Source organism: Chaetodon auriga, chromosome 9, assembly GCF_051107435.1.
Source record: "Chaetodon auriga isolate fChaAug3 chromosome 9, fChaAug3.hap1, whole genome shotgun sequence".
Lineage (NCBI taxonomy): Eukaryota > Metazoa > Chordata > Actinopteri > Chaetodontiformes > Chaetodontidae > Chaetodon > Chaetodon auriga.
Window position 1 is genome coordinate 3,492,047 of NC_135082.1, and position 24,247 is coordinate 3,516,293.

Sequence of the window (24,247 nt, forward strand, 5' to 3'; positions counted from 1 at the left end):
TAAATTGTTTCATCTAAATTATTTTTAGAGGCCTGCAGAGATGCCAGTATCCAGTTTCTCTTACAAGAAAGGATCAGCTGAACAATGCAAACATGACAAAACATTTGAACGGCTTTTACTCTTTGTCCAGTTTTATAGTAACCACTTAGACTGTTCCAGCAAAGACACATGTCTGTTGTTAACTGTCAGATCCTAATTTAAGGATATGAAGGCATGGACGCTTCGTTTATTTTATTATCCTGTCGAATAGTAGCCAGAGTAATCAATTCATTTTAAATGTGAAACTACAATCATTGCCACAACGCCTTTCCATAATACCGTAATGGTATTTAGCTTTTGAAACTTTGTAAAATTCTTTCGATGTTTACAAATGTCCAATCAGAACCTAGAAGAGTAGCGAAAGAAAATATTGTTATGCGCTTTCTCACCAGGAAGTCTTTTACTTAGAAAATATAGGCCGGAAGTGTGCGTGTTTCCGTATCCGCTCTACGCCACGACAGTCTTGACAGCTGCAGGGTCTTTGGAGGTGTGGGTTGCTGTAGAAATACATAAATGAAAAGCCATGGAAGACAAGGCACAGATACAGGAAGCCATTAAAAACCAAGGTGAAGTCGTTCGGAAGTTAAAGTCAGAGAAGGCGAGCAAAGAGCAGGTCAGTACTGAGGTTTAACAGCGAACTTTAATGATGATGTAAGGCAGGTTCTTAACATGCGGTGAACAGCATGTCCATTTGCCATTTGATAGAACAGGGTAGCTAGCTAGCCAGCCAGCCCCGGTACACGCAGAAGAACTTCATTCATACTTCGCCGCTAACTGAAAATCCCCTGACCAAACACAATTTAACTTGATGTCATATCATTGCGGGCATCATGTTTCCCACAACTGATTCACGACTGTCTGATTTAATATGGGCCACTTATTTATTCGGCATACGTTATATTAACTAACTGTTACGTATTTATAGTTGGATGAAGTCTGTCGGATGTTATTTTATATTAACAAATGCTTCCTCTTATTTATTTGCCGAATTAATTGAAAGACACCAAGAATTAAAAACATGGCAGCCTTTATATTGTAAGGTGCATATGTGTTACATGATAAGTGAGTCAACATTAAATTGCTGTAGATCTTTGAGGTGTTTGGAGCAGGTCTGAAAACAGCTAGCTTCACGCGCTGGGGCCACTAGCTGTTTGGTCTGCTATCACATCAGCTGCTTCTTAATGCACATTCAGGTAGAAGGGTCTGCTTGTCACTGTATTCACATCACTGTTTTCATTTTAACTGAACCAGATAAGCTGCTAGCTTTAAGCTAACTTAGCGTTAGCTCACATTCGTTAGCGCTAGCTCAAATGGAACGGCTAGTCAGCCATGTCTGCTAACCGCCCTCCTTCGAGTTAGCTAGCTAACCTTATTTAAGATAGATTAACATTCTACTATGACTCATAAGCAAAGCAAACAAACATACATAGTATGTTTGTTTATTTGCTTTTGTTACAAAGGGCCGTTTTTAGACAACTTTGTCATGATGCATTTAAACGTTACCTTTAAGAGTGTCCATCTAAAATGTGTAATGATAGCTGATGCAATAACTTGCCCTGTTAACACAGACAGATGTGATCAGAAGAGAAATGAAAATGTTATTTGTCTGAGCTGAAAAGTCCACCGATAGCAGCCTCAGTTTGAGTCTTTCATTCTCTGTAAGCTTTTTCTCTGTCCTGCTTTATTTTCTCTGTCTTGTTTGCTCTGAATTCTCTGCTGCTGTGTCACAGTTTACTTTCACTTTGAATGATGCCTGAGAAAATCCAACAATGCCTGTTGAATTTGTCTTTGACAAGCAGGGTTTGTGCTTTGCATCCAGTAACAGCACGTTTTCTGTTGTCACTGACTCATTATGTCAGTGTTCCTCCCTTCAGCACACACTGGCCACATGGCTGATTGTTGTCATGTTCTGTCCAGTAAGACAGACTATCTTATGAAAACTTTTGATACTACTGCACATTACCAGTCTAATCAGGTATTGGCCTCGTACGGAGTAGAGAAGTAGGGAGCTGTTAAACTGTTAGAGACACAAGAAAGACTAAATACACTGGATACATAGTTTTGATACTAAGGTCAGAGCAGGACCTTGTCTGTCTGTCTGTCTGTCTGTCTGTCTGTCTGTCTGTGTGTGTGTGTGTCTGTGTGTGTGTGTGTGTGTGTGTGTGTGTGTGTGTGTGTGTGTCTGTGTGTGTATGTGTTTGTTGGCTATGTTTGGCTCACTGCTTTGATTGACTTGGTACATTTCATGTTCTATCCTCCACGCTGTGATGATGATGATGATGATGATGCATCATGCCCTGCCCTTCCCTAGTGCTAGGGTTGCTCACCACTTTTCTCCTGTTCTTCCTGCCTGACCCTGGATGACCTTGGCCTGCCCTACCCTTCATCATCACCATCATCAACCTCACCGTCGGGGGAATCCAACCCTCATGGACATCACTGCTCAACTCACTTCCTGCCTCTCCTTCTACTGACCATTGTGACTGGCTGCTGTGGCTGGCTGTGGACAATGCCACTGGACATTGCTGTACTCACGATACACTCCTGAACTTTTTTGCTTGTCCAATTTCTGGACTTTATTTATTTATTTATTTATTTTTGAACCTTTATGCTTTTTGTATCCCCCGTGCTGTGGGATGAACATGCTGGGCATGTTTTGTATTCGTGCTTGCTCTGGGCTGCTCGGCTGTCGGACTGCAACACGTGCCCGATCTCTGCATTCTGTCCCTGGGATCACTGTGGCTCAGGTAGGCCTCTGGTGCTGTGTGTGTGTGTGTGTATTTTGCAGCATTCCATGTAAATAAATGTTTGACTGCTGCTGTGGACCAATGCAGTATGACGTGCAGTGGTGTCAAAAGTACACACATTTGTTACTTAAGTAAAAGTATAGATACTGCAGTTTAAAAACACTCTGGTAAAAGTTGAAGTATCACCTTGACATCTTTACTCAAGTAAAAGTGAAAAAGTATGTGCTCAAAAACCTACTTAAAGTATAAAAGTATAAAAGTATAAAGTAACCTTTGAAAAATAATAATAAATTAGTTGATGCCACTATATACGTAGATTGGAAGCTTAATTTGAAACTGATTATACGTGTGGCCCAAAACACAGCATTATCATAAACCCATTACTGTCAAAGACAAAGCAACGAGAGGAACATGTTCTTTCTCAAACTTTATTGGAATTCAATTAGACGTCCAGAGGTAGCGGGTAGAGGTAGAAGTAATGACCTCTCACTACATGCAAACCCATAAATGGCATACCCCTCAGACGTTTCGCCATCCTTTTCCGACTCAGACATGATTGATGCGTGCCATATATTTCGCGTGTGTAGATTGTAGATCACTTGCTTGCTTACGACCAGCTCTCTATCGTCCTAGCTTCTGTTCTGACGACTTCCTTTTGTGTCAGCACAAATGGGATGAATCGTCTAACCAATGAGCATTTGTTTTATATGATTCATCCAATTACACTTGACCTCATAGGTGAGGATTGGCGCCACTGATCTGTATTGGATGGCGCACATGACGTAAAAAAAATATAATAATTAAAAAAACAAAAACATTAAACTTAAACCAAGAGTAACAAGACTGTTCATTTTATAAATGTAAGGAATAGAAAGTACAGATACTTGTGTGAAAATGTAATGAGTAGAAGTCAAAAGTAGGCAGAAAAAATAGTAATGGAGTAAAGTATAGATACCTAAAAAGTGTACTTAAGTACAGTAACGAAGTATTTGTACTTCGTTACTTGACACCTCTGATGACGTGTGTGTATGTGTGTGTTGCAGATTGATGAAGAGGTAGCCAAACTGTTGGAGCTGAAGGCTCAACTAGGAGGAGATGATGGCAAACATGCGTTTGTCCTCAAAACAGCAAAGGTAAGACCACAACACTGCTCTATGCAAACACACACATGCATTTATTGCACATACAGGTCACTGTTGGAATAGAGGAGAAAGAATCTGTTACTAATGCTAAAGTCACAGCTGCTATTGAAATTGAAAGGTCGTCTAACATCACCTCTTCCTTCCTGCTGTCTCGACCTGCCTGCCAAAAAGAATACACAGCAGGATCACTTTTGCCTCGTGGTGAAGGTGCATACGATATACTGTGATCGCAACATGTGAAACCTCTGTTGCATGTGATCTGTGCAAATTGGTGTTTGTGGATTGTTTTGAGACAGACGTGGAAAAACATGATCGTATCCTTTTTTTGACCAGTCTGACAGTGAATACTGCAGAATTCCTGCCATATGTGTTACATAGACATATAATAGCCTACATTTAAACAACAATAAAACACAAGAAACACAGCCCACTTGTTAAACACACTTGTGAAGCGTAGAGCTTATAGGCTTGAGCAAAAAAAAAAACAAACATTGCTATTGTTAATTAAAGACATTAGCGTACATTAAATGCCATGCCTGTGAGATTAAATGACTTGAAAATAAAATGAATTAAAATATTTTGTCCATTCTTCACAAACAACCGCTACAACAATACAATAAAACATAAAGCTTCACTATTGCTAATCAAAGACATTAGCTGACATTATGCCCATCAAATTAGGTAAATTGAAAATAAGCTAAATGAAGCAAATAGGTCTAAAAATAAAATAATAGGCAGGTTGGTCTGAATTTCATGTTCGTCAAATTCCCATTTCTTTGCGACGCGACGTCACTAAATAGATTTCCCCTACTTGTGCAGAGTTGAAGCCACCTTTTCCTCAGTGAGGAGCTTCTCATGGCTGATTTATCCTGTTCTGGAGTGAGAGTCCACACTCTGCAGGGATAGTGGACACAGGAATTGTGCTGGCAGTCTTTCCCAGCTTTTTCCAGTCAGGATAGATTTCCCTGATGATTGTTCACACAGGCTGTGTGGAAATTCAACCCACTGTACCCACACAGTGCTGTCATCAACGGCACTGCATCCCGCTGAGCGTCCAAGCTCCAAATGAATGGTTGCGCTGTTTCCATCTCTTTTGCTGTGTCAAAATGATCGATCAGTCGCCTGATTGCTTTGTCAGCACGTTGCTGAAGTTCTGTGGAAAGCATGACGCAGCAGGCCTAATGTAGCCCGAAGATATAATCAGGTTTCAATTTGTGAAAAAAGTGGCAAGTCGTTCGAAACATTGCTGTTCATGAAAATAAACCCAAACCACAGTGGGCCTGTACAGAGTCCGGAGCATGTTAGGCTGCTTCTTGCTGTTGTTGCAGTAACAGCTGTCAGACTGTGATCACATTTCCACTGTAGTTGAGTTGTGCTTAAAATATCTCATTTTTGTGTATCACTGTTGATCTTTGATGACTTGATTCACCAGAATATTTCCATTCACATCTGACATAAAAAATGACAAAAACAGTAACTGACACTAAGCAACATTATCTTTTGCAGAACAATAAATTCTTCAATAAATTATTTGACATTCAGTTGTTTCGTTACTACTCCGCTGATGGATGCAGACCTTAGTCACACATTGTTAAGGAATATTTCAGAAGCTTGGGTGAAGTTCACGTCACAGTCAGACTGACGCAGCAAATGTCTTGACATTAGGGAACGAGGGACTACAACCCAAAGCAGATGGCCATCAGAGAGAAAGTCTTCAACGTCATCGTCGGCTGCTTCAAACGTCACGGAGCGGAGACCATCGACACGCCTGTTTTTGAGCTAAAGGTAGACTTTCACACAGTATAACAGACGGCCACTCAGTATTTGTGTACATGCACTGTAAGATGCATGTGGGAAAGATAAACTTGAAGGTTTCAAACATGGTTTCTTCTCTCCATGTGGTGTGTAGGAAACATTGACAGGGAAGTATGGAGAAGATTCCAAGCTCATATACGACCTCAAAGACCAAGGAGGAGAGCTGCTGTCCCTCAGATACGACCTCACTGTATCCTCACTGTGACACTCATTTGTGTCTGTCGTATCATTGATGAGTTACATTTTATCATATCAAAGGCTACTTTTTAATTGAGATTTAGTCCAGTTTTGTCATGAAAAAGGTCATCCCTGTCATGGTTTTGCTAATGAAACACTGCTACGTTAACCCACAAATTCAGATTCCCTCCATCAAAGCAAAGAGTGCTGTGCTGTCCTTGACTTGCCCTTTAACAGGTGCCCTTCGCCCGCTACCTGGCCATGAACAAGATAACCAACATCAAGCGCTACCACATCGCTAAGGTCTACCGGCGTGATAACCCAGCCATGACCCGGGGACGCTACCGAGAGTTTTATCAATGTGTGAGTCATCATCACTATATGCTTTCACCCCATTTTTGGATTAGCTGGAGTCAGACACTGCCAAGATGGCGACGGCCGGAGCCAGCACACAGAGCTTCACTGTCACTCATCAGAAACCTGTGGGTGATGTCACTGAGACTACGCTCATGGTTTATAAAGTCAGGAGTTGCTGATTGGTTAGACCTTCTGGAAACGGACCTGGTTTAATTCACCTAAACTCTCTTTGGCTTGGAAATTGTCTGTCCTATTTAATATAATTTGTGTGTGCGTGTGTGTGTTGCAGGATTTTGACATAGCAGGGCAGTATGACGCCATGATTCCTGATGCTGAGTGTCTGAAGATCGTCCATGAAATCCTCAGTGAGCTGGACCTCGGAGACTTCCGCATCAAAGTTTGTCACATCCACTCAATGACATTTACCAGATGAAGCATGCATACTGTGATCAGTAGTCGTCATCTCTGTAACCATGTCCTCCGTTTCCAGGTCAACGACAGACGCATCCTCGACGGAATGTTTGCTGTGTGTGGTGTCCCAGATGACAAGTTCCGCACTATCTGTTCAACAGTGGATAAACTGGACAAGGTATGGAGACGCACTGCTGTGCTTCATTCTGCAAAGCCAAAGTCATAATGTGACCCTGGTCACTTAAACAAGGTTCAGGCAGATGGTAGACAGACGGCGCTCTGTTTCACAGGTTGTTCTCCTTCTCTCTACCATTCATCTGTACCTGCCTTTGACCGTCCTCTCATGCTGTTTTCTGTTGTTTAAACCCAGATGCCCTGGGAGGACGTGAAGAAGGAAATGGTGAATGAGAAGGGCTTGTCAGAGGAGGTTGCGGACCAGATTGGACAGTACGTCAGTATGCAGGGTGAGACTTTCTCCAAGTTCATACAAGATGTGAGACATCAGTGACGTGCTGGTGTGAGTAAAGCAAAGAACAACTCCAACCTGTTACCAACACCGCCGTGCTCGAGACTGTCTGTCCTGTCAGCAGCAGAGACAGCAGGCAGACAACAACTGTCTGCTGCTCACTGGTGGAAAGTTACACGTTTGCTCAAGTTTCATACTTAAATACAGTTTGGAATTATTTGGAGTGGACCTGAGTGCCTTAATTATACACTACTCTATATTATTTTATATTAATATTTCTGTACTTTATTTATACCTGTACTTGCATTTCTTCATAGTTAATAAGCACTTTAACTGTTTCAACTCCACTGATGCAAAGGAATTTGTGCACCCGTGAATGGGAAACACTTTGCAGACACAGGTAGAGATTAACTGGTGAACACAGTGCAGCTGAAGTGGCAGGTATTTTCTGAGGGGTTGGTGGAGACTAAAACAGAGGCAAAAGAGAGTGAATTTTGGGCTTAGACTGGTCAGGTGGACACAAGCACGACTCCACAATGCTGATGCTGCTCGTCTCCTGGTTGTACTGTAGGTGGAATGGACTTAGCAGAGCGCCTCCTTCAGGACCAGAAGATGTGTCAGAGTAAGCAGGCCTGCGCTGGCCTGTCCGACATAAAGCTGCTCTTCAGTTACCTGGAGCTCTTCCAGGTCACAGACAAGGTGAGACATGCTGTTATTCACACATCCCATCACATTTTTTCTAATAATAATTAAAGCCTCCTCCAGTCACAGATGTTGTTCCTCTTGTTCGGACAGCTGAATGGTTGAGCTTCGCTGTGTATTAGTTTGACACTAGAGGCCTGTTTTCACATTCAATGTGTACATTTTCTCTGTGCTCTCTGAACTTCGGATTTTAAGAGGTGGGCCTCTGACCATGATTTTTGACATCACAAGTAGTTTGAACGTCAATCCTGGTCCAATATTCAGCATACACAAGTGTGATGTGGAACCATGAAGCCTCCAGGGCACATACACTGAAAATGGACATGCTGTGCGTGAAAAATATTTACATAATCTGGAGAAGGAGTAGGTGTCATTTTTCAGGACTTTAATGTGGTGATAATACTTATTTTTCTTGAAAAAAACATGTCAGAGACACATGACATGCCTTCATGCATGTGTGGAGCGGATCTTTAAATAATATTTTTTGCATGTTCACACTTTGTTTAATCACGCCTTCTACATTTTTTCCTCCCTTGTTTCTTTCTGTTTCCTAACTCATCGCCGTCATCTCCAGGTGGTGTTTGACCTCAGTCTGGCCCGGGGTCTGGACTACTATACAGGAATCATTTATGAGGTGGTGCTGACTCAGGCAGGTGTGGCCCAGGTATCCACCGACGCCCAAAACGGGGCAGAGGAGACTGTTAGCGTGGGCAGCGTGGCTGGTGGCGGGCGTTACGATGGCCTGGTGGGGATGTTCGACCCCAAGGGCAGGAAAGTGCCGTGTGTAGGCATCAGCATTGGCATTGAACGGGTCTTCTCCATCATGGAGCAGAAGGCTGAGGTAATGTGCCAGCAAGGGTTGGGTGTCATGACCGTATATACTGTGTGACGGAAGAAATGTGTCCGCGGTAGAGATTTGGGTTATGTAGCAATCCAGCTGCCCTGCAAGGTCAGATGGTTTGGGCGGCAGGATTGTTTCAAAGAAAGCTGCTTTTACTGTTATGAGTCTTTTTACTGTGAAGTGTTGTCTCATGTGAGGCAGTTGAAGATGATCAAACGTGATGATGTATCATATGATATGGTTATTTTAAGCCATTTCGTAATAACATTGACATGACAATTACTATACAATGATATATACCATAACCATGATACAAAACGACAAATAAAAATGACTAAATCGCATCTTCTTTTTTTTCCTATTTATTTATTTAAAAAAAAATCCAAATGACTAAAAATATGACCCATTTGAACTGTGTTTGTCAGGTTGACATGTTCTCAGGTATTGATGTAGTGATAATAAATGTGTCTGAATGTCCAGACTGTAACAGTGTTGTGTTGTTCAGACCTCAGCAGAGAAGGTTCGTACCACAGATGTTCAGGTCATGGTGGCGTCTGCTCAGAAGAATCTGCTAGAGGAGAGACTCAAACTCGTCACCGAGCTGTGGAATGCTGGCATTAAGGTGAGTTTGCATGTGTACGTGTGTTTGTTTTATATGCATTGTACTGACCTTGTGGCCTGCCCAATTTTGTTGAATTTGGTTTGAATCATGATCAATGTATCAATACATTCATATCTGTGACTCTGTCATTGGTATCAGTTACCAGTTATATACTTGGTCTGATTGTTATGATTTTTAATCAATTATTTTGTGTGTGTGTGTGTGTGTGTATGTGTATGTATGTGTATGTGTATGTGTATATCTCCAGGCAGAGGTGATGTACAAGAAGAACCCCAAACTGCTGAGTCAGCTGCAGCACTGTGAGGAGTCCGGTATCCCCCTGGTGGCCATATTGGGAGAACAGGAGCTGAAAGATGGAGTGGTCAAACTGCGCGTCGTGGCCAGCAGAGAGGAGGTACCATAGCTAAAGAGTGCACACAGTCTGCTGTCACACATACACACACATACAAAAGACCGTGTGAATTCAAGTTTTTTATGATAAGCAGTTTTTCTCCATAAGCTTTATTTACAGCCAGTAAGAACACAGAGGAACAATAGCCCGCTGCTATGAGTGTGTAGAGTTTACATCATAAAAACCATTAAAGAGAGAAAGAAAATACAGCAGCAAGCAGCAGTGGTGTGAGTCCAGGCCAGCTGTAAGCGTCTGGATGCTTGTTACTTATTTAATTGACAGAAGCACATGAAAACACACCACATGAGCAGATGTGAATTGGCACGTTGCTGGCAAGTCAACCACCTGGGGATTTGAACCATGGACCAGAGAAGGTGACTTGCTGACTGAGCCAAAAGGGAGACATGGTTTCTGAGAAAGCGAGGCAGTGACGATGAGGGAGTTTTTGTCTATTTGAACTGAAATTCTTAAATCACTCAAAAAACGAAATCACACTTTCATCAAACATTTGGCAAAATAGAACATTTTGTGCTTGCAGTACTCATTCCAGTAAGACGCTGAGTGTCACTGCAGACTCATGGTGTGACGTATATGAACACCATTCAAAACACTTGATATGTCGCATCCAAAGAAGCGTATGATTGAAGACTTGTTGAGATATAGATGTTAACTGATTGCAGATGTTTTGAAAAATATCGAGCGATGAACTTGATCATTGGTTGCAGTGACGCAAACATTTGTCACCATTCAGTGGACGTTCTGAAAAAAATTCACCTCTGAATGATCTATGTATTATTTTTAACATGGACTTTGAAATATCCAGATGTGTAGATTTGTTGTTATAAGCCATGACCAATGACTGGGCCACTGAAGCGTAGATGCAGATGAATTGAGAGATTAAAATGAAAGAATTTTGACTCTCTGCAATCTGTTTTCGAGATAATTGTGAAAATGTAAATGTTAGTGTTACAGCGCCACCTTGAGATCAGTGAATGTCATGTTATGGGCCTGAGTTGTGGGTGGACTCTGCAACCCATCTGCCCTGTTTTGGCTCCAATCAGAGTAAAAACCACTTTATGGCAAGTGTCAAAGGTGGATGGACTTAATATCAGCCTGTGGAGTTTTCCTTAACATTTGAATGTCCAGTAAAATGCTCTGTTACGATAAAGCATTCAATCAGTAGCATCCGCCCAGCTGGCCTTGGAATAGATCTCCAAAGCTCTATAAAGAGGGGTGTGAATTATGTCAGATACATGTCACACACTCTTGTTACCTAAATAAACTGGTGTCGAACTAACCCCACTGTCTCTTTTCCTTGTTTTCTCTCTTCAGGTTGATATTTCCAGAGCAGATCTTGTAGGTGAGATCAGGAGGAGGACCTCTGAGGCCTAGCCCTTCCTTCTGTTTCGCCACAACCCCAATCACATCAACTGATTGCTTCAAACAGACACTGCAGACTCATACAGAATTTCTTGTGTAGCCCTGTTGTTCATGGACCTCATGCAGCCCTGAAAACACACATCCAGCCTCATTTTCATAGCAGCCTCATAGACTGGTGTTATGTTGCACGCTGTAACAGAGCAGGTAGCCAAAAGCATCGAAGCTCACTGGAAGTGCGTCTGACATGATGTGCTTCTTAAAAGGGAACACTGTCATTTGAGAGCACCATCCAGGAAACGTGCTGCAGTTTACATGAGATGTAACCTGTTTTGGATTATGTCTGACAGTCATGTACTTGGCTTTCAGTATCAACATTGTATAATAGTGTGCTCTGAGGAACAGGTCGTTCTTGTTAATGAAACTATAGAAAGCCGCTGGAGTTACTACTACTCAGATTAGAAAAGTCCATTTTCAGAGCAGCGTCCATTCAGAAATGCTCTGCCTGTCCAGGTCCAAGGATGAGAAACTCTGTAGTGAACCCATCGGATGGTTTGCTTCAGTTCAACTCCCAACAAAACAGACTCATTTCTACCTGTATCAAACATGACTGTACTGTCAAGTGTCTCAAATAAACACATTCATCATTTTGCTCAATACTAAAAACCAGCTGCTGTGTTGACTGGTATACAGTTGTATGCATGTTTTGTGTGAAGACACTAGTAAAGGTTGGCCAAATTCCAAATGTTTTTCTCACAGACCTTTAGTGCTATCACACCATGCAGATGTCTACCGTTTCATTTATTGGCTTCATACAAAGCTCGGCAGATAATACTGAGTGAGAGTATTTAAATGTGTGCCCGAAGAAATACAACGTCTTTAAGTGAAATGTGACAATTTCCCTTTCATTGTGTTGGTATGATACCACAAAACTCCTCTTCTAGTCAACAAAGGACATGCAACATGATTAATGCAACAGGTCTGAGGGTCTGATGGATGGCGTGCTGCAGGCAGGCTGTCCGTCTGGCTCACCTCTGTTCTATGAAACTGATGTATTATGGGTAATTTACAATGCCCAGGACTGGAAACTGTGACAGCCAACATTATGTGCAGATTTTTTTTTTTAATCAGCAACCTGTATTATCATGCATAACAGTAATAGCAGTAAAAGCAGGCATGATTCTCACTAGAATATACTTATATCAAGCATTAGACTAGTATTCAGATTCTTTACTTAAGAAAAACCAACAGAATAACAATCTAAAAATATTCCAATTAAATAAAAGGTCCTGCATTCAAACTCCTACTTATGTGAAGGCTGAAAAGTGTTGTACTCACAGTATCAGCAGTTCAGTTCTGCTGCACAAATCTGTTTCCAGTTTTTGGATTTTTCTCTCACTGGATCACTCGAACAGTCATTTAAATGAAACCAAGGCTCCAGCCAGACACTGCTTTATTATAAGGATTCATAAGCGAAATGGCTGACAATCACTCCTTTAATATACTGTGTAACAATGCCTTTTATAAACATGTTTTTTTTTATGTACAATCTTACTGTTTAAAGTAACTACACACTTTGTCAAATAAGTGTAGTGGAGTAAAAAGTATCAGAAATGTGGAAACACTGGAAACATTGCCCACTGGCTAACTCCACCTTTTGGAAGTGGTCATAAATCAGTCATCTTTATAAAGACTTTCCATTTATCCTTCATTCCACACATCTATATAAAGTAGAAACACCATCTTCTTTTCAAATCTAATTTAATTAAAATGAGGAACCAATCCAACAGTAACTCAATAAAAACATGCATAAAACAAACGACAGAAGTTCAAACAAGACTAACAAGTCTACTTATAAAAGCATGCAGAAAACAAACTACATATAAGATCAAACATCTTTTTTTTTTCATGAAAGAACATCAACAAAACAGCCTGAAACGGTACTGTAGGTGAACTATTTGCTATTTGATAAGCTTGTTAGTGGAGGAGCTGGTTACTGCTGACCCTCTGCAGGATCTGCTGGGCCACAGCCCGCTGAGCTTCCTCCAGTGTGGTGCTGGCAGTGGGTCCTGGCAATATCATAACTGCCCCTTCAAAAGCCATGCTTATCCCGGGGATACACACCTTATAGTTAAAGTGGAGGAATCCATCATACCCGGTATCTCTGCAGTGCATCTCATAGAGTGGGCGGCCAAACCCAGTCGCCTCACACAGCTTACGCAGGAGCATCACAGGAGATGCTGATGATGCTGCAGACATTAGATGGCCCTGGGAGGAAGAGGTGGCGGTGGAGCAGTAGGGAGGGGGAAGGTGTTGCATGGCAGTGGGTCCTCCCACTGCCTTGCAGAAACCTGGAGGGATGGATGGAGGGCGGAGCAGGTGAGGAGGCGGGACAGGCGGCTGTGGAGAGTTGACGATGTGGTGCAACGGCTTCATGGCTAATTTCTGTGGAAGCTGTGGCTTGTCTGGGCCCGGCTTCACCGATGTCTGCCACTTGACTGAGACGGCCAATTCAAACTTCTTGTTGAATGCTGGAGACAAAAGAAAAGTACAGTAGTAAGGACTAAAAAACTATTTCATACAGCAGCGGAGCAGGAGTGGAATAATTCTTAAAATCCCCTTTTTTGACAATACATACGAATTCTCTCATTTCAAAGATAACAATTATCATGAGAAAACACCAACAGGTCATTTTCAGGATAGAGATGTGGGTGTGGTTATACTCGAAAAGAACTGACATGGCAATGTGTTTATGGCAGTTACGAATGGCCATACATAAAAGCAAAATGAAAAAACATCTTGCAAATGACAAAAACCACAGCAAATACTTTTTAATGTAAACACAGCATTTAATGTCCAGTTCCAAGTAACGAATTAAAGCAGATGTATGTGTCAAACAGTGGAGAACAGAAAACAAAGGTGCAGCTGATGATGTCTGCTTGCAACTTCACTGTTTCTATATGTCACTGATTCTGGGTTTGATCTTAACACGTCTGTTTGGTCACATGATCAGTCCTGACTACAACCTCTAATCTGCAACAGTTCGGACGCTGTGTAAGACATCAATAAAACAAAAACAGATAATTTGCTAATCCTTTCAGACTTATACTTCATAGAAAACAGTGCAAAGGCCATATATTCAATGTTTGACCTCATCAACTTCATTGATTTTTTCAAGCTGAAGTAACCATATATATTTTTTTACGGTGTAATGTCAAACTATCCATGATGGTAGGGATGCAAAATGCACACAACTGAACTAATGACTCAAATGCATAGTTTTCATTTGATAAGTCAAAAGAATAGACTTATGGAAGGATAGAGACTAACATCAAACATTTGTATGACCAATAAGGTCTTAGGTTTTAAAAGCTTGATCGCACTCTGAGGATTATGAAGCACAGTGTCCTGGTTGTGTTTACAAGGCACATGAATGGCTACCCCCCAGGAATGTTACTGTCATTTCAACTGTCTTTTCAACAGTTAAGAACATTTTATTTCAGATTATTTTATATCACAAATTCCTCATGTAGGTGGGTAGACCCCTCCTGACGTCTTGTTTAAAACTGCCGAAATTAAAAGGTATTCATGATAATGACAATGAAAATGAAAAGGAGCTCTGAACTCAACTTAACTCAATCAACTCAACCTAATAACTTAAAGCAGGAACTAGCACATATAGAAATGATTTGTGCATCAGAATCATTTCAGGGCTGTAAGGAGAGAAAGAGGTGAGAAGCTACAGAAGAGGGGAAACTACTGAGACACTTTGTACAAATTAATTCGGTTATAAAGCTAAGCTAAAGCTCTCAATGAATTAGTTTTCTCCATTCTATTCTGGTGCATGCAGGTTATCTGAAATTTCTGCCAGGTGTGTATCCATGACATTGTGCATGTAACTCATATTTGCTCTGCCCTCCACTTGTCTCCAATCCCCACTGGCCGTGTTTCAGAAGTAGAGCTTTTGTCAACACAAGTCAACAAAACTCTGTGCACAGATCCTGTTTATTTGGTCATTTTCACTTGATTTTTGTGCTTCTACCATGAGTAACCTTCCCGTAGGCCCACCACCCGCAGGAAGGACCAGAAGGGGCTGGTGCTTTGCGTTTTGGGTGGCAGTCGTGGGCGGGGGCCCTGACGACCCAAACCCTGGACAACGACTCTGGCTATGGGGACATGGAATGTCACCTCGCTGGGGGGGAAAGAGCCGGAGCTCGTGTGGGAGGTTGAGCGGTACCGACTAGAGATAGTCGGACTCACCTCCATGCACAGTTTGGGCTCTGGAACCCAACTCCTTGAGAGAGGCTGGACTCTCTTCTACTCTGGAGTTGCCCGCAGTGAGAGGCGGTGAGCTGGTGTGGGCTTGCTTATAGCCCCCCAGCTCAGCTGTCATGTGTTGGAGTTCTCCCCGCTGAGCGAGAGGGTCGCTTCCCTGCGCCTTTGGGTTGGGGACAGGTCTCTCACTGTTGTTTCGGCCTATGGGCCAAATGGCAGTGCAGAGTACCCGGCCTTCTTGGAGTCCCTGGGAGGGGTACTGGAAAGTGCTCCAACCGGGGACTCCATCGTTCTGCTGGGGGACTTCAACGCCCACGTGGGTAGCGACAGTGATACCTGGAGGGGTGTGATTGGGAGGAACGGCCTCCCCGATCTGAACCCGAGTGGTGTTCTGTTGTTGGACTTCTGTGCTAGTCATAGTTTGTCAATAACGAACACCATGTTCAAGCATAAGGGTGTCCATCAGTGCATGTGGCACCAGGACACCCTAGGTCGGAGGTCAATGATCGACTTTGTAGTCGTATCATCTGACCTTCGGCGATATGTCTTGGACACTCGGGTGAGGGTCTGTTGGGAGCGTCTGGCGGAACCCGCTGTCAGGGAGGTCTTCAACTCCCACCTCCGGGAGAGCTTCGACCAGATTCCGAGGGAGGTTGGAGACATTGAGTCCGAATGGACCATGTTCTCCACTTCCATTGTTGATGCAGCCGTCCATAGCTGTGGCCGTAAAGTTGCCGGTGCCTGTCGTGGCGGCAATCCCCGAACCCGGTGGTGGACACCGGAAGTAAGGGATGCCGTCAAGCTGAAGAAGGAGTCCTGTCGGGCTTGGTTGGCTCATAGGACTCCTGAGGCAGCTGACGGGTACCGGCAGGCTAAGCGGGCAGCAGCTCGGGCGGTTGTAGACGCAAAAACTCGGATCTGGGAGGAGTTTGGGGAGGCCATGGAGGAGGACTACCGGTCGGCCTTGAAGAAATTCTGGCAAACCGTTCGGCGCCTCAGGAGGGGGAAGCAGCTCTCCATTAATACTGTTTACAGTGGAGGTGGGGAGCTGCTGACCTCGACTGGGGATATTGTCGGGCGGTGGAAGGAATACTTCGAGGATCTCCTCAATCCCACTGTCATGTCTTCTGCAGAGGAAGCAGAGAATGGGGACTCGGAGGTCGATTCGTCCATCACCCGGGCTGAAGTCACTGAGGTAGTCTGCAAGCTCCTCGGTGGCAAAGCTCCAGGAGTGGACGAGATCCGCCCTGAGTACCTCAAGTCACTGGATGTTGCAGGGCTGTCCTGGTTGACACGCCTCTGCAACATCGCGTGGCAGTCGGGGATGGTGCCTTTGGACTGGCAGACTGGGGTGGTGGTCCCTCTGTTTAAAAAGGGGGACCGGAGGGTGTGTTCCAACTATCGGGGGATCACACTCCTCAGCCTCCCTGGGAAAGTCTATTCCAGGGTACTGGAGAGGAAAATCCGGCCGATAGTCGAACCTCGGATTCAGGAGGAACAATGCGGTTTTCGTCCCGGCCGCGGAACACTGGACCAGCTCTATACCCTCCACAGGGTGCTTGAGGGTTCATGGGAGTTTGCCCAACAAGTCCACATGTGTTTTGTGGACTTGGAGAAGGCATTCGACCGTGTCCCTTGCGTCATTCTGTGGGAGGTGCTCCGGGAGTATGGGGTTGGAGGGCCCCTGCTGAGGGCTGTGCAGTCCCTGTACAACCGGAGCAGGAGCTTGGTCCGCATTGCCGGCAGTAAGTCAGACCTGTTCCCGGGGCATGTTGGACTCCGCCAGGGCTGCCCTTTGTCACCGGTTCTGTTCATTATTTTTATGGTCAGAATTTCTAGGCGCAGCTAGGGACCGGAGGGGGTTCGGTTCGGGAGCCGGCAGATTTCGTCTCTGCTTTTTGCGGATGATGTTGTCTTGTTGGCTCCATCGAGCCAGGACCTCCAGCGTGCACTGGGACGGTTCACAGCCGAGTGTGAAGCAGCTGGGATGAGAGTCAGCACCTCCAAGTCCGAGGCCATGGTTCTCGACCGGAAAAAGGTGGCTTGCTCCCTCCGGGTTGGGGGAGAGATCCTGCCTCAAGTGGAGGAGTTTAAGTATCTTGGGATCTTGTCCACGAGTGAGGGAAGAATGGAGCGTGAGATTGACAGGCGGATCGGTGCAGCGGCAGCAGTAATGTGGTCGCTGTATCGGTCCGTCGTGGTGAAGAAGGAGCTGAGCCGAAAGGCGAAGCTCTCGATTTACCGGTCAATCTACGTTCCTACCCTCACCTATGGTCATGAACTTTGGGTCATGACCGAAAGAACGAGGTCCCGGATACAAGCGGCTGAAATGAGTTTCCTCCGCAGGGTGGCGGGGCACTCCCTTAGAGATAGGGTGAGGAGCTCTGTCACCCCGGAGGAGCTCAGAGTAGAGCCGCTGCTCCTCCACATCAAGAGGAGTCAGCTGAGGTGGCTCGGGCATCTCTACCGGATGCCCCCTGGACGCCTCCCTAGGGAGGTGTTCCAGGCATGCCCCACCGGGAGGAGGCCCCGGGGAAGACCCAGGACACGCTGGAGTGACTATGTCGCTCGGCTGGCCTGGGAACGCCTTGGGGTCCCCCCGGATGAGCTGGAGGAAGTGTCCGGGGAGAGGGAAGTTTGGGCATCCCTGCTTAGACTGCTGCCCCCGCGACCCGGCCCCGGATAAGCGGGTGGAAATGGATGGATGGATGGATGGACCATAGGTAAAGTAAGCTTTGTAGTTAAATGGTTTCTTTTTTCGTCTGTTTAATTGTGTTTATTGTTGATGTATGATCAGGAGTCTACACAGGGTGTTTTATTTTGAAACTATACTGTATCTCTACACCATTCCTGTGTCTGACTTCCTGTCTGGCTCGATCTGCTCTGTGCAGATTGACGCATCGTCCATCAAAAATAGACTTGGCACATATTTTCCACGGAGCAGAGTGTAGAACACTTCTGAAACAGAGGTGCCTGGTGGAAATGCACTCATTGGCTAGAATGGCAGCAATCAGCTTTATCATATGTATCGTGGATGGAACATGGATGTTACAAGCCTGGTGGAAATTGGGGCTACAAATGAACCTAGAGGAATCAAGGGAGACTGTGATCTGAGCTGCAACCCCAACACTGGCAACAGGAGTGTACAGTGCAAGTGCACAGCTAAGAATATGGTACAGCAGGCAAAGTCCACTTTCTATCTTAATGAGCGAAAATGATGTTGCTGGAACAAGACATCCTCACTAGAGAGGCAGAAGTTGGTTGTGGCCGAAGTCTGCTGACAAGAGGAGTCGAGTAGGTGTGCCAAGGCTGTGTCGTAAGCTAAACCGGGCCAATGGATTACTGTGAAATAACGGAACCTCAGCTGAAGGACATGGGAGATGCAGTCAAGAAGGCCAAGTTTCCTCATTCAAACTTCCGCCAAAAAATCTCAACCAATGGCTGGTCGAACATTAATAATTCCCCTTGTGCTCAACACCAGCTACACTTGGACACATCCTCACTGTGTGTAAAGTGCACCTTTCCCAAGGATCGTAGACACAGACACAGTTAGTTCTAGTGCCTGGCAGTGACTATGGAAAGCACAAGGAAAACCAATAACGCCTTGCCGTCCAGAAAAACCTGCCCAGTTGCAGGTTTTTCAATGACAAGGAAATATTCCACCAAGGACCACGTTTGAACAGCTAGAGATAGCCTGGACTGGCAGATGTGGGCCAAAAGTTTACGGCTCCATCATCATCCTCTGGTCCAACTCTCAGCACATGGTGTACTTTGTGGAGCTCACAGTCCCGTGGGAGGATGCTGTGCAGGGAGCCTTTGAAAGAAAGAAACTGTGACATACAGAGCTTGCAGTGGAGGCAGAGCAGCAGGGCTGGAGAGCAAAGACCTGCCCAGTACAGGCTGGATGTTAGGGTTTTGTGGCAACCTCTTCTGTAAGACTGATGAGGGACCTGGGGATCAGCGGAAAAGCCCTTCATCAGGCAGTCAAGGAAACATCAGAGGTGGCAGAGCATAGTAGCCAGTGCCTCTGGCTTAAGAGGAATGACCCCATCTGGTCTCCCAAATGGGCAGGTCAGGCAGATGCAGAGGAGTGTGGTTCTGGTAGGCCAGAACACACCACTGAGTCTACTGGAGGCATCCTGCATCAGTCAGCGAAACGTTGATAAAAGTAGGAGCCCACTTGCTACCCCCAGTGACGAGTCTGCCCAGCCTTTCCCAACACTGGAGTAATGTAGGTGAGTGCTTAGGCCTTCCATCACCAGCTACAAACTGATCCCATGTATCAGTCCATCTCCATCACATACCTTCCACTAGCACCTTCTTGGCCATAGCAGCAGCATGGTGGGATGAAAAGACGACTGTAGCAGACACGCCCTCTATACCAGGTCCAGACTTCAGGGACACTCTCTCAACCCCTTCTATCAGTGTACGCAGGACCTGCATGCAAACATTAGTTACAAAGATAATTTTTATGTAACATTTATTTGCATAGTAGGGACAGTAATCTAACATTTTCTGATTATATTTTTTGTTTACAGTAGCCTGTAGCACCCTTTCCTATAAGCACTAAACCTTTATGGGAGGGCAGTAGATGTTTTTTAGACAGCACAGATGTACTCTGCAGTGCTGGTAAAAAAAAACAAAAAAACAAAAACCTTCAATTTAAACCTTAGCTCTCAAAGGGGACACATTCTAATATCAAGTGTTACTCATTTGTCTTGTCTTAATATAGATTGTAACAAGTTGTGACATGGAGGCTCACATGGAGGTAGCATCAGTACTTCAGCTCCCTATGGCACTGAGGTGAGCTTAAATTAGCAAAGCATAAAACATACACAGAATAAACTAGGGGAGAAAGAAAGAAAAAAAAAACATGAATGGTGATTATAATAACACTTTGCTCTAAACTGATCCCGCCTTGTTTGCATTACACAAAGAGTTCAATGTGCCTGGACCTCAATGATGAAATCCCAAGGTTTTCCAGTGTGTAGCCACTGTGGGAGATGGTTATGATTGATTTCTCATTTCGGAAATATCGTCAATATCCTTGTGGTAAAACCACATGGTGCAATAATTCAAACAGCATAGAAGGAACGATGCTGCTTAGCTGCAATGAGTAGAAGGTAATAGAAGGTAATAGTAATAGTAGAAGGTAATACTTGTTGGTTAAGATGTTGAATTTTCAAACTGTAGAATGCTCATTATCCTGCTAGCCAAGCTAGCTCCCGCAGTTTTTCTTACAACTCTACCTTAATTCCAGTTCCGCTTGCTTTTTCCAACAGTTAAGTGGGACAGGTACAACAACCGAACAGGAGAGTTAGGCATGCGAACCACAGTGAGCACACACTCACCCAATCTCATCAGGCAAATCTGATCAACTACATGCAACCTGTTGCCGAGATTTAGATGTTACATTTAAAGATGGTAGACCGTCTCTGTTGATATTTCTTGTTGGGTGTGACTGAATTAATTGGAGTTTTCTTTCACTTCAGCTAAAAAAATTGCCAAAATACCAAAAACATGTTTCAGTCATAAAGACAGGCCACAGTCATAAAGACAGGCCACAGCTAATGTACCTGCAGTAGGTCCTCTTGCCTGGTGGTGGCTGGCAGGCCTCCGATACAGACATGTCTCTTCTCTGTGCTGTGGCGGACAGTGAGGCGCAAGCCGGGCTCCAGCATGTGACCGTGCAGCAGGCGGATGGCACTGGTAGCTACAGCTGGTGAGCCATACTTGGCATAGGCAAAGCCGCGGTTCTGCCCACTGAAGTTCATCATGAGCCGGAACTCCCACAGGGGCCCCACAGAGCTGAACAGGGGGATCAACAGATCCTCATAGGCGTCCCGTGGGATCTGGCTGATGAAGACCTCACAGCGGGCTCCTGGGGTGGGGCCGTCCCACACTGACAGCAGAATGGAGAAAAGATGGGAGTGGGTGATGTTGCCTGATTATTTGTTATATTTATCACATGGTGTCATCTTAAGATTTTCATTAAAGGATGAGGCTGAAGTTCTTTGATCTCATTATACTTTGTAACAATCCACCTGAAGAGACAAAAGTCAACAAATTATCGATCTTACTAGCAAGTATTGTCTGCGTAGCCACAGCCTGATATAGCCTCTGTCTATTTGCCAAAGACTACTAGTATCAACAAATGTTTTACAGTTGCTTTGGATCACGACTTGAGTTTGCAAACTGTCTAGTGAACTCTCTGCAACTGAGGCTCACAGTAAACACTAGAATGACTTTTTGAGGAAATGTGGTGTATCCATAACAACTAGTAAAGTAACCGAAGCTTGAAAGAGATGTTGGATGTATTTCCAAAGAAGCACCATGACCAGGGATCAAACCGCGACCACTGAGGTGATGCCCAGGTCTCATTAGGTCACATTTGTTTGAGAAAGCATTTACTACATGGCCTTGACATGAGGTTATAAGAGGAAAAAAAGCGCTATAACTTCTATCCCTTTATCATCAAACACTGTATGTCTTTACATTTATTTTGGACTTAATACAACAAAGGTTGGAGTCATTTTCTGCTCAACATAAAACCAAGATGACACACTATAAATGTTTTTGGCCACTTCTGTTCTGTTATTACTCTCAGAATTCTGTGGCTTTTCTCTGATTTACATCACTGTAAATCTGAATTTTCTGCCATTTTCAACTATTATTTGTCATTGATAGACCAAATTAAGTAATAGTACAAATAATAAGTATAATGTACAATGACATTCATCTTATGTTGCAGTCCTAATTTCTCTACTTATGTATCTGCTGCTGTCACTGTAGTGTTGTGTAAAGGCAGTGTGTTGCAGCGGAGCAGCCTCCCTCACCCTCAGGTGGTCCTCCATACTTCCTCTGGCCGTTAACTTGAGTTAACTTTATATTAGTTGTTTTCAGCCAGGTTTCCAGCTCCCGCACCCGCTCAACGTTCAGCATCTGAAGGGGAAACGAAGTTGGAGAGCTCCTCAGCAAACAGGACCTTTCCAATTCTTACTGACAGGATCAACGTCTGTCCAAGCCAAGCATACTTCAGTAGATTATGGCTGGCAAAGGCTTGGTTGTATATATTATCAGCTCTATTGACATTTAAAATCAGTCATCACCCTGCTTTTTGGTCATTGTTGTTTTGTTATTCCCATTCAGTAGCCACTGAGCTGCACCTGTTTCACTACAGTGAACACTTTGCTGCTTTTATTACTGTTCAAAAATGGTCTTGTGGTCCACTATACCCAGGACTACAATTCCCTTCATATCTAGCCACACAAATTCATCTGATTAACACAAGTGTTCTGCATTAAGGCTAATCAAGTGTTCTTTCTTCTATCCAGCAGCATTCACAGGCTGCCTGTTCATTCCTAGAAGGCTGCCTCTGTGCCAAAGCTTGCTCATTAAAAAACATTTGAGCAGATTGGAGTGTGCTGATGCCTTTTCCAGCCTGTTTCTACTGCTGTCAAACTTGTTGCCATCAGTGTGAAACAATGTACAACTAGATTTAAGTGTTCACCCTGCAACAAGGTGTTTCACAAACCTACACACAGCACTGAGTAGACGAAAAGCACGGCTACCTCGAAGGTAGAAAAACATTTGAAAATATCTAAAACACGATTATTTACTTTGGAAACGAGTAGTTTTTGGCTACTATCACTTCTAACAGGCCTATAATATTGGCCTCAACCAAGCAGTAATTACTGCAGTGAAAAGCAAGATGGAAAAGAAAAAAAAAAAAAAACGTCATTAACGCAAACAAAACATGATAGAAATGATACATGATAGATATCCTTGGAAAGCACAAACCATCGCGAGGGCACTTGACACAATGTAGCCAACGACGCAAGTGTTTACAAACAGCTCGTGAGGCACCAACACACGAAGGACTTGTTCAAAAGTGAAGAGCTGCTGCTGCTCAGACGGTCCAGGCCGAGTTTTTCCTTTCTTTTAGGGGCCGATAACTTTCGGAACAACCACGTTTAAAAAAGGCACAAAGTCCAGCGTTGAAGACTTACCTGGATCTGCTGTCTTTCCATCATCTCCGCCGTCGTTGTGTCCGCGCGCCCGTGACGCCACTCTGTCGCTTGCGGGCGCACCTGAAGCGCACGAGCCTATTGGGCACCAAATCAAGGAGCGAATCGGCACAAGACTCTTCAGAAAACAACGTTATTTTAAAAAAACGACATTACAGACAGAAAGTCATTTCATTGTGATCATCAACCCACGTGTGTGTTTTCCCTGCCACGAGCTATTCTGCACAAATGTGTCACCTCACCTCAGCGTGATTTGACCTTGCCCGGAAGTCAGGACCAAAGCAATGCACAGGTGTGTCAAAGCAACACCACGGCATGAAATTCACTTGTTTACATCATTTTTGGTTTTAATCCACATGTCCAACACTGTCCTTGTTAGTTGCAAACATGTCCTTTATGTTAATAAAAAATATTACATTTCATTTTCTATTTCAATATTCACTTTCAACATTTTCCAACAGTATGACCTGTTAGAGAAAGCATCAGGGGACCAGGAACACAAGAGACAGTGCACCCGCACTTCCACAGGCGAGGACGAGCCGAGCGGATTTTGGTGTGTAGGTCTCCTCAAATAGAGGGCCTTTATGGGAAAGGTAGCCTCTCACCCTCCTTCTTGCACAAGACAATCATCTCACGAGGACAAGGTAATGACTTAATGACTAAAAGATCATGGGTTGAAATAAAATAGGTCAGCGTTGACTTCTGGTTTCAAACAGGACATGAACAGCTCCCGCCTGGTAAATCCATCCCACCTTCCTCCAAATGCAGACTTTCCTCATCTCTATACACTACAACACCTGAGCTGACCGCTAGAGGTGGCAGCCCAACAATACATTCAAAAAATATGGGCCATAACAA

General features: G+C 44.2%; 2 protein-coding genes across 3 annotated transcripts; one reads left to right on the forward strand and one right to left on the reverse strand.

The window, feature by feature from the left end:
* Positions 1–467: 467 nt before the first annotated feature.
* Positions 468–11,753, forward strand: hars (histidyl-tRNA synthetase). Of its 2 annotated transcripts, XM_076739441.1 has the most exons (14): positions 468–652; positions 2,351–2,786; positions 3,830–3,919; positions 5,594–5,713; positions 5,838–5,933; positions 6,158–6,283; positions 6,567–6,674; positions 6,768–6,866; positions 7,059–7,152; positions 7,726–7,853; positions 8,431–8,697; positions 9,203–9,319; positions 9,567–9,713; positions 11,043–11,753. In XM_076739441.1, exons 2-14 carry the CDS (start codon positions 2,676–2,678, stop codon positions 11,100–11,102), a joined length of 1,563 nt encoding a protein of 520 aa, XP_076595556.1. In that variant the 5' UTR covers positions 468–652; positions 2,351–2,675; the 3' UTR covers positions 11,103–11,753. The 2 variants fall into 2 exon arrangements, with proteins under 2 accessions (XP_076595556.1, XP_076595557.1); XM_076739442.1 differs by lacking the exon at positions 2,351–2,786 and having other exon boundaries at positions 470–652.
* Positions 11,754–13,064: 1,311 nt separating this feature from the next.
* Positions 13,065–23,395, reverse strand: dnd1 (DND microRNA-mediated repression inhibitor 1). Its single transcript, XM_076739387.1, has 5 exons — positions 23,372–23,395; positions 22,199–22,304; positions 20,939–21,264; positions 19,667–19,799; positions 13,065–13,618 (listed from the first exon to the last, which is right to left on the reverse strand). The coding sequence occupies exons 1-5, from the start codon at positions 23,393–23,395 to the stop codon at positions 13,065–13,067; spliced, it is 1,143 nt and encodes a 380-aa protein (XP_076595502.1).
* Positions 23,396–24,247: the final 852 nt, after the last annotated feature.

Excerpts from the sequence above, each read along its gene's own strand:
- dnd1 (XM_076739387.1), bottom strand. The coding sequence starts at position 23,395 with ATGATGGAAAGACAGCAGATCCAG. Across the intron at positions 21,265-22,198 it reads GTATGGAGGACCACCTGAGG|TGTGGGACGGCCCCACCCCA; the intron begins GTGAGGGAGGCT and ends TTCTGCTGTCAG. Across the intron at positions 13,619-19,666 it reads CAAGAAGGTGCTAGTGGAAG|CATTCAACAAGAAGTTTGAA; the intron begins GTATGTGATGGA and ends TTTTGTCTCCAG.
- hars (XM_076739441.1), top strand. The coding sequence starts at position 2,676 with ATGAACATGCTGGGCATGTTTTGTATTCGTGCTTGCTCTGGGCTGCTC. Across the intron at positions 6,284-6,566 it reads ACCGAGAGTTTTATCAATGT|GATTTTGACATAGCAGGGCA; the intron begins GTGAGTCATCAT and ends TGTGTGTTGCAG. Across the intron at positions 8,698-9,202 it reads TCATGGAGCAGAAGGCTGAG|ACCTCAGCAGAGAAGGTTCG; the intron begins GTAATGTGCCAG and ends TGTGTTGTTCAG.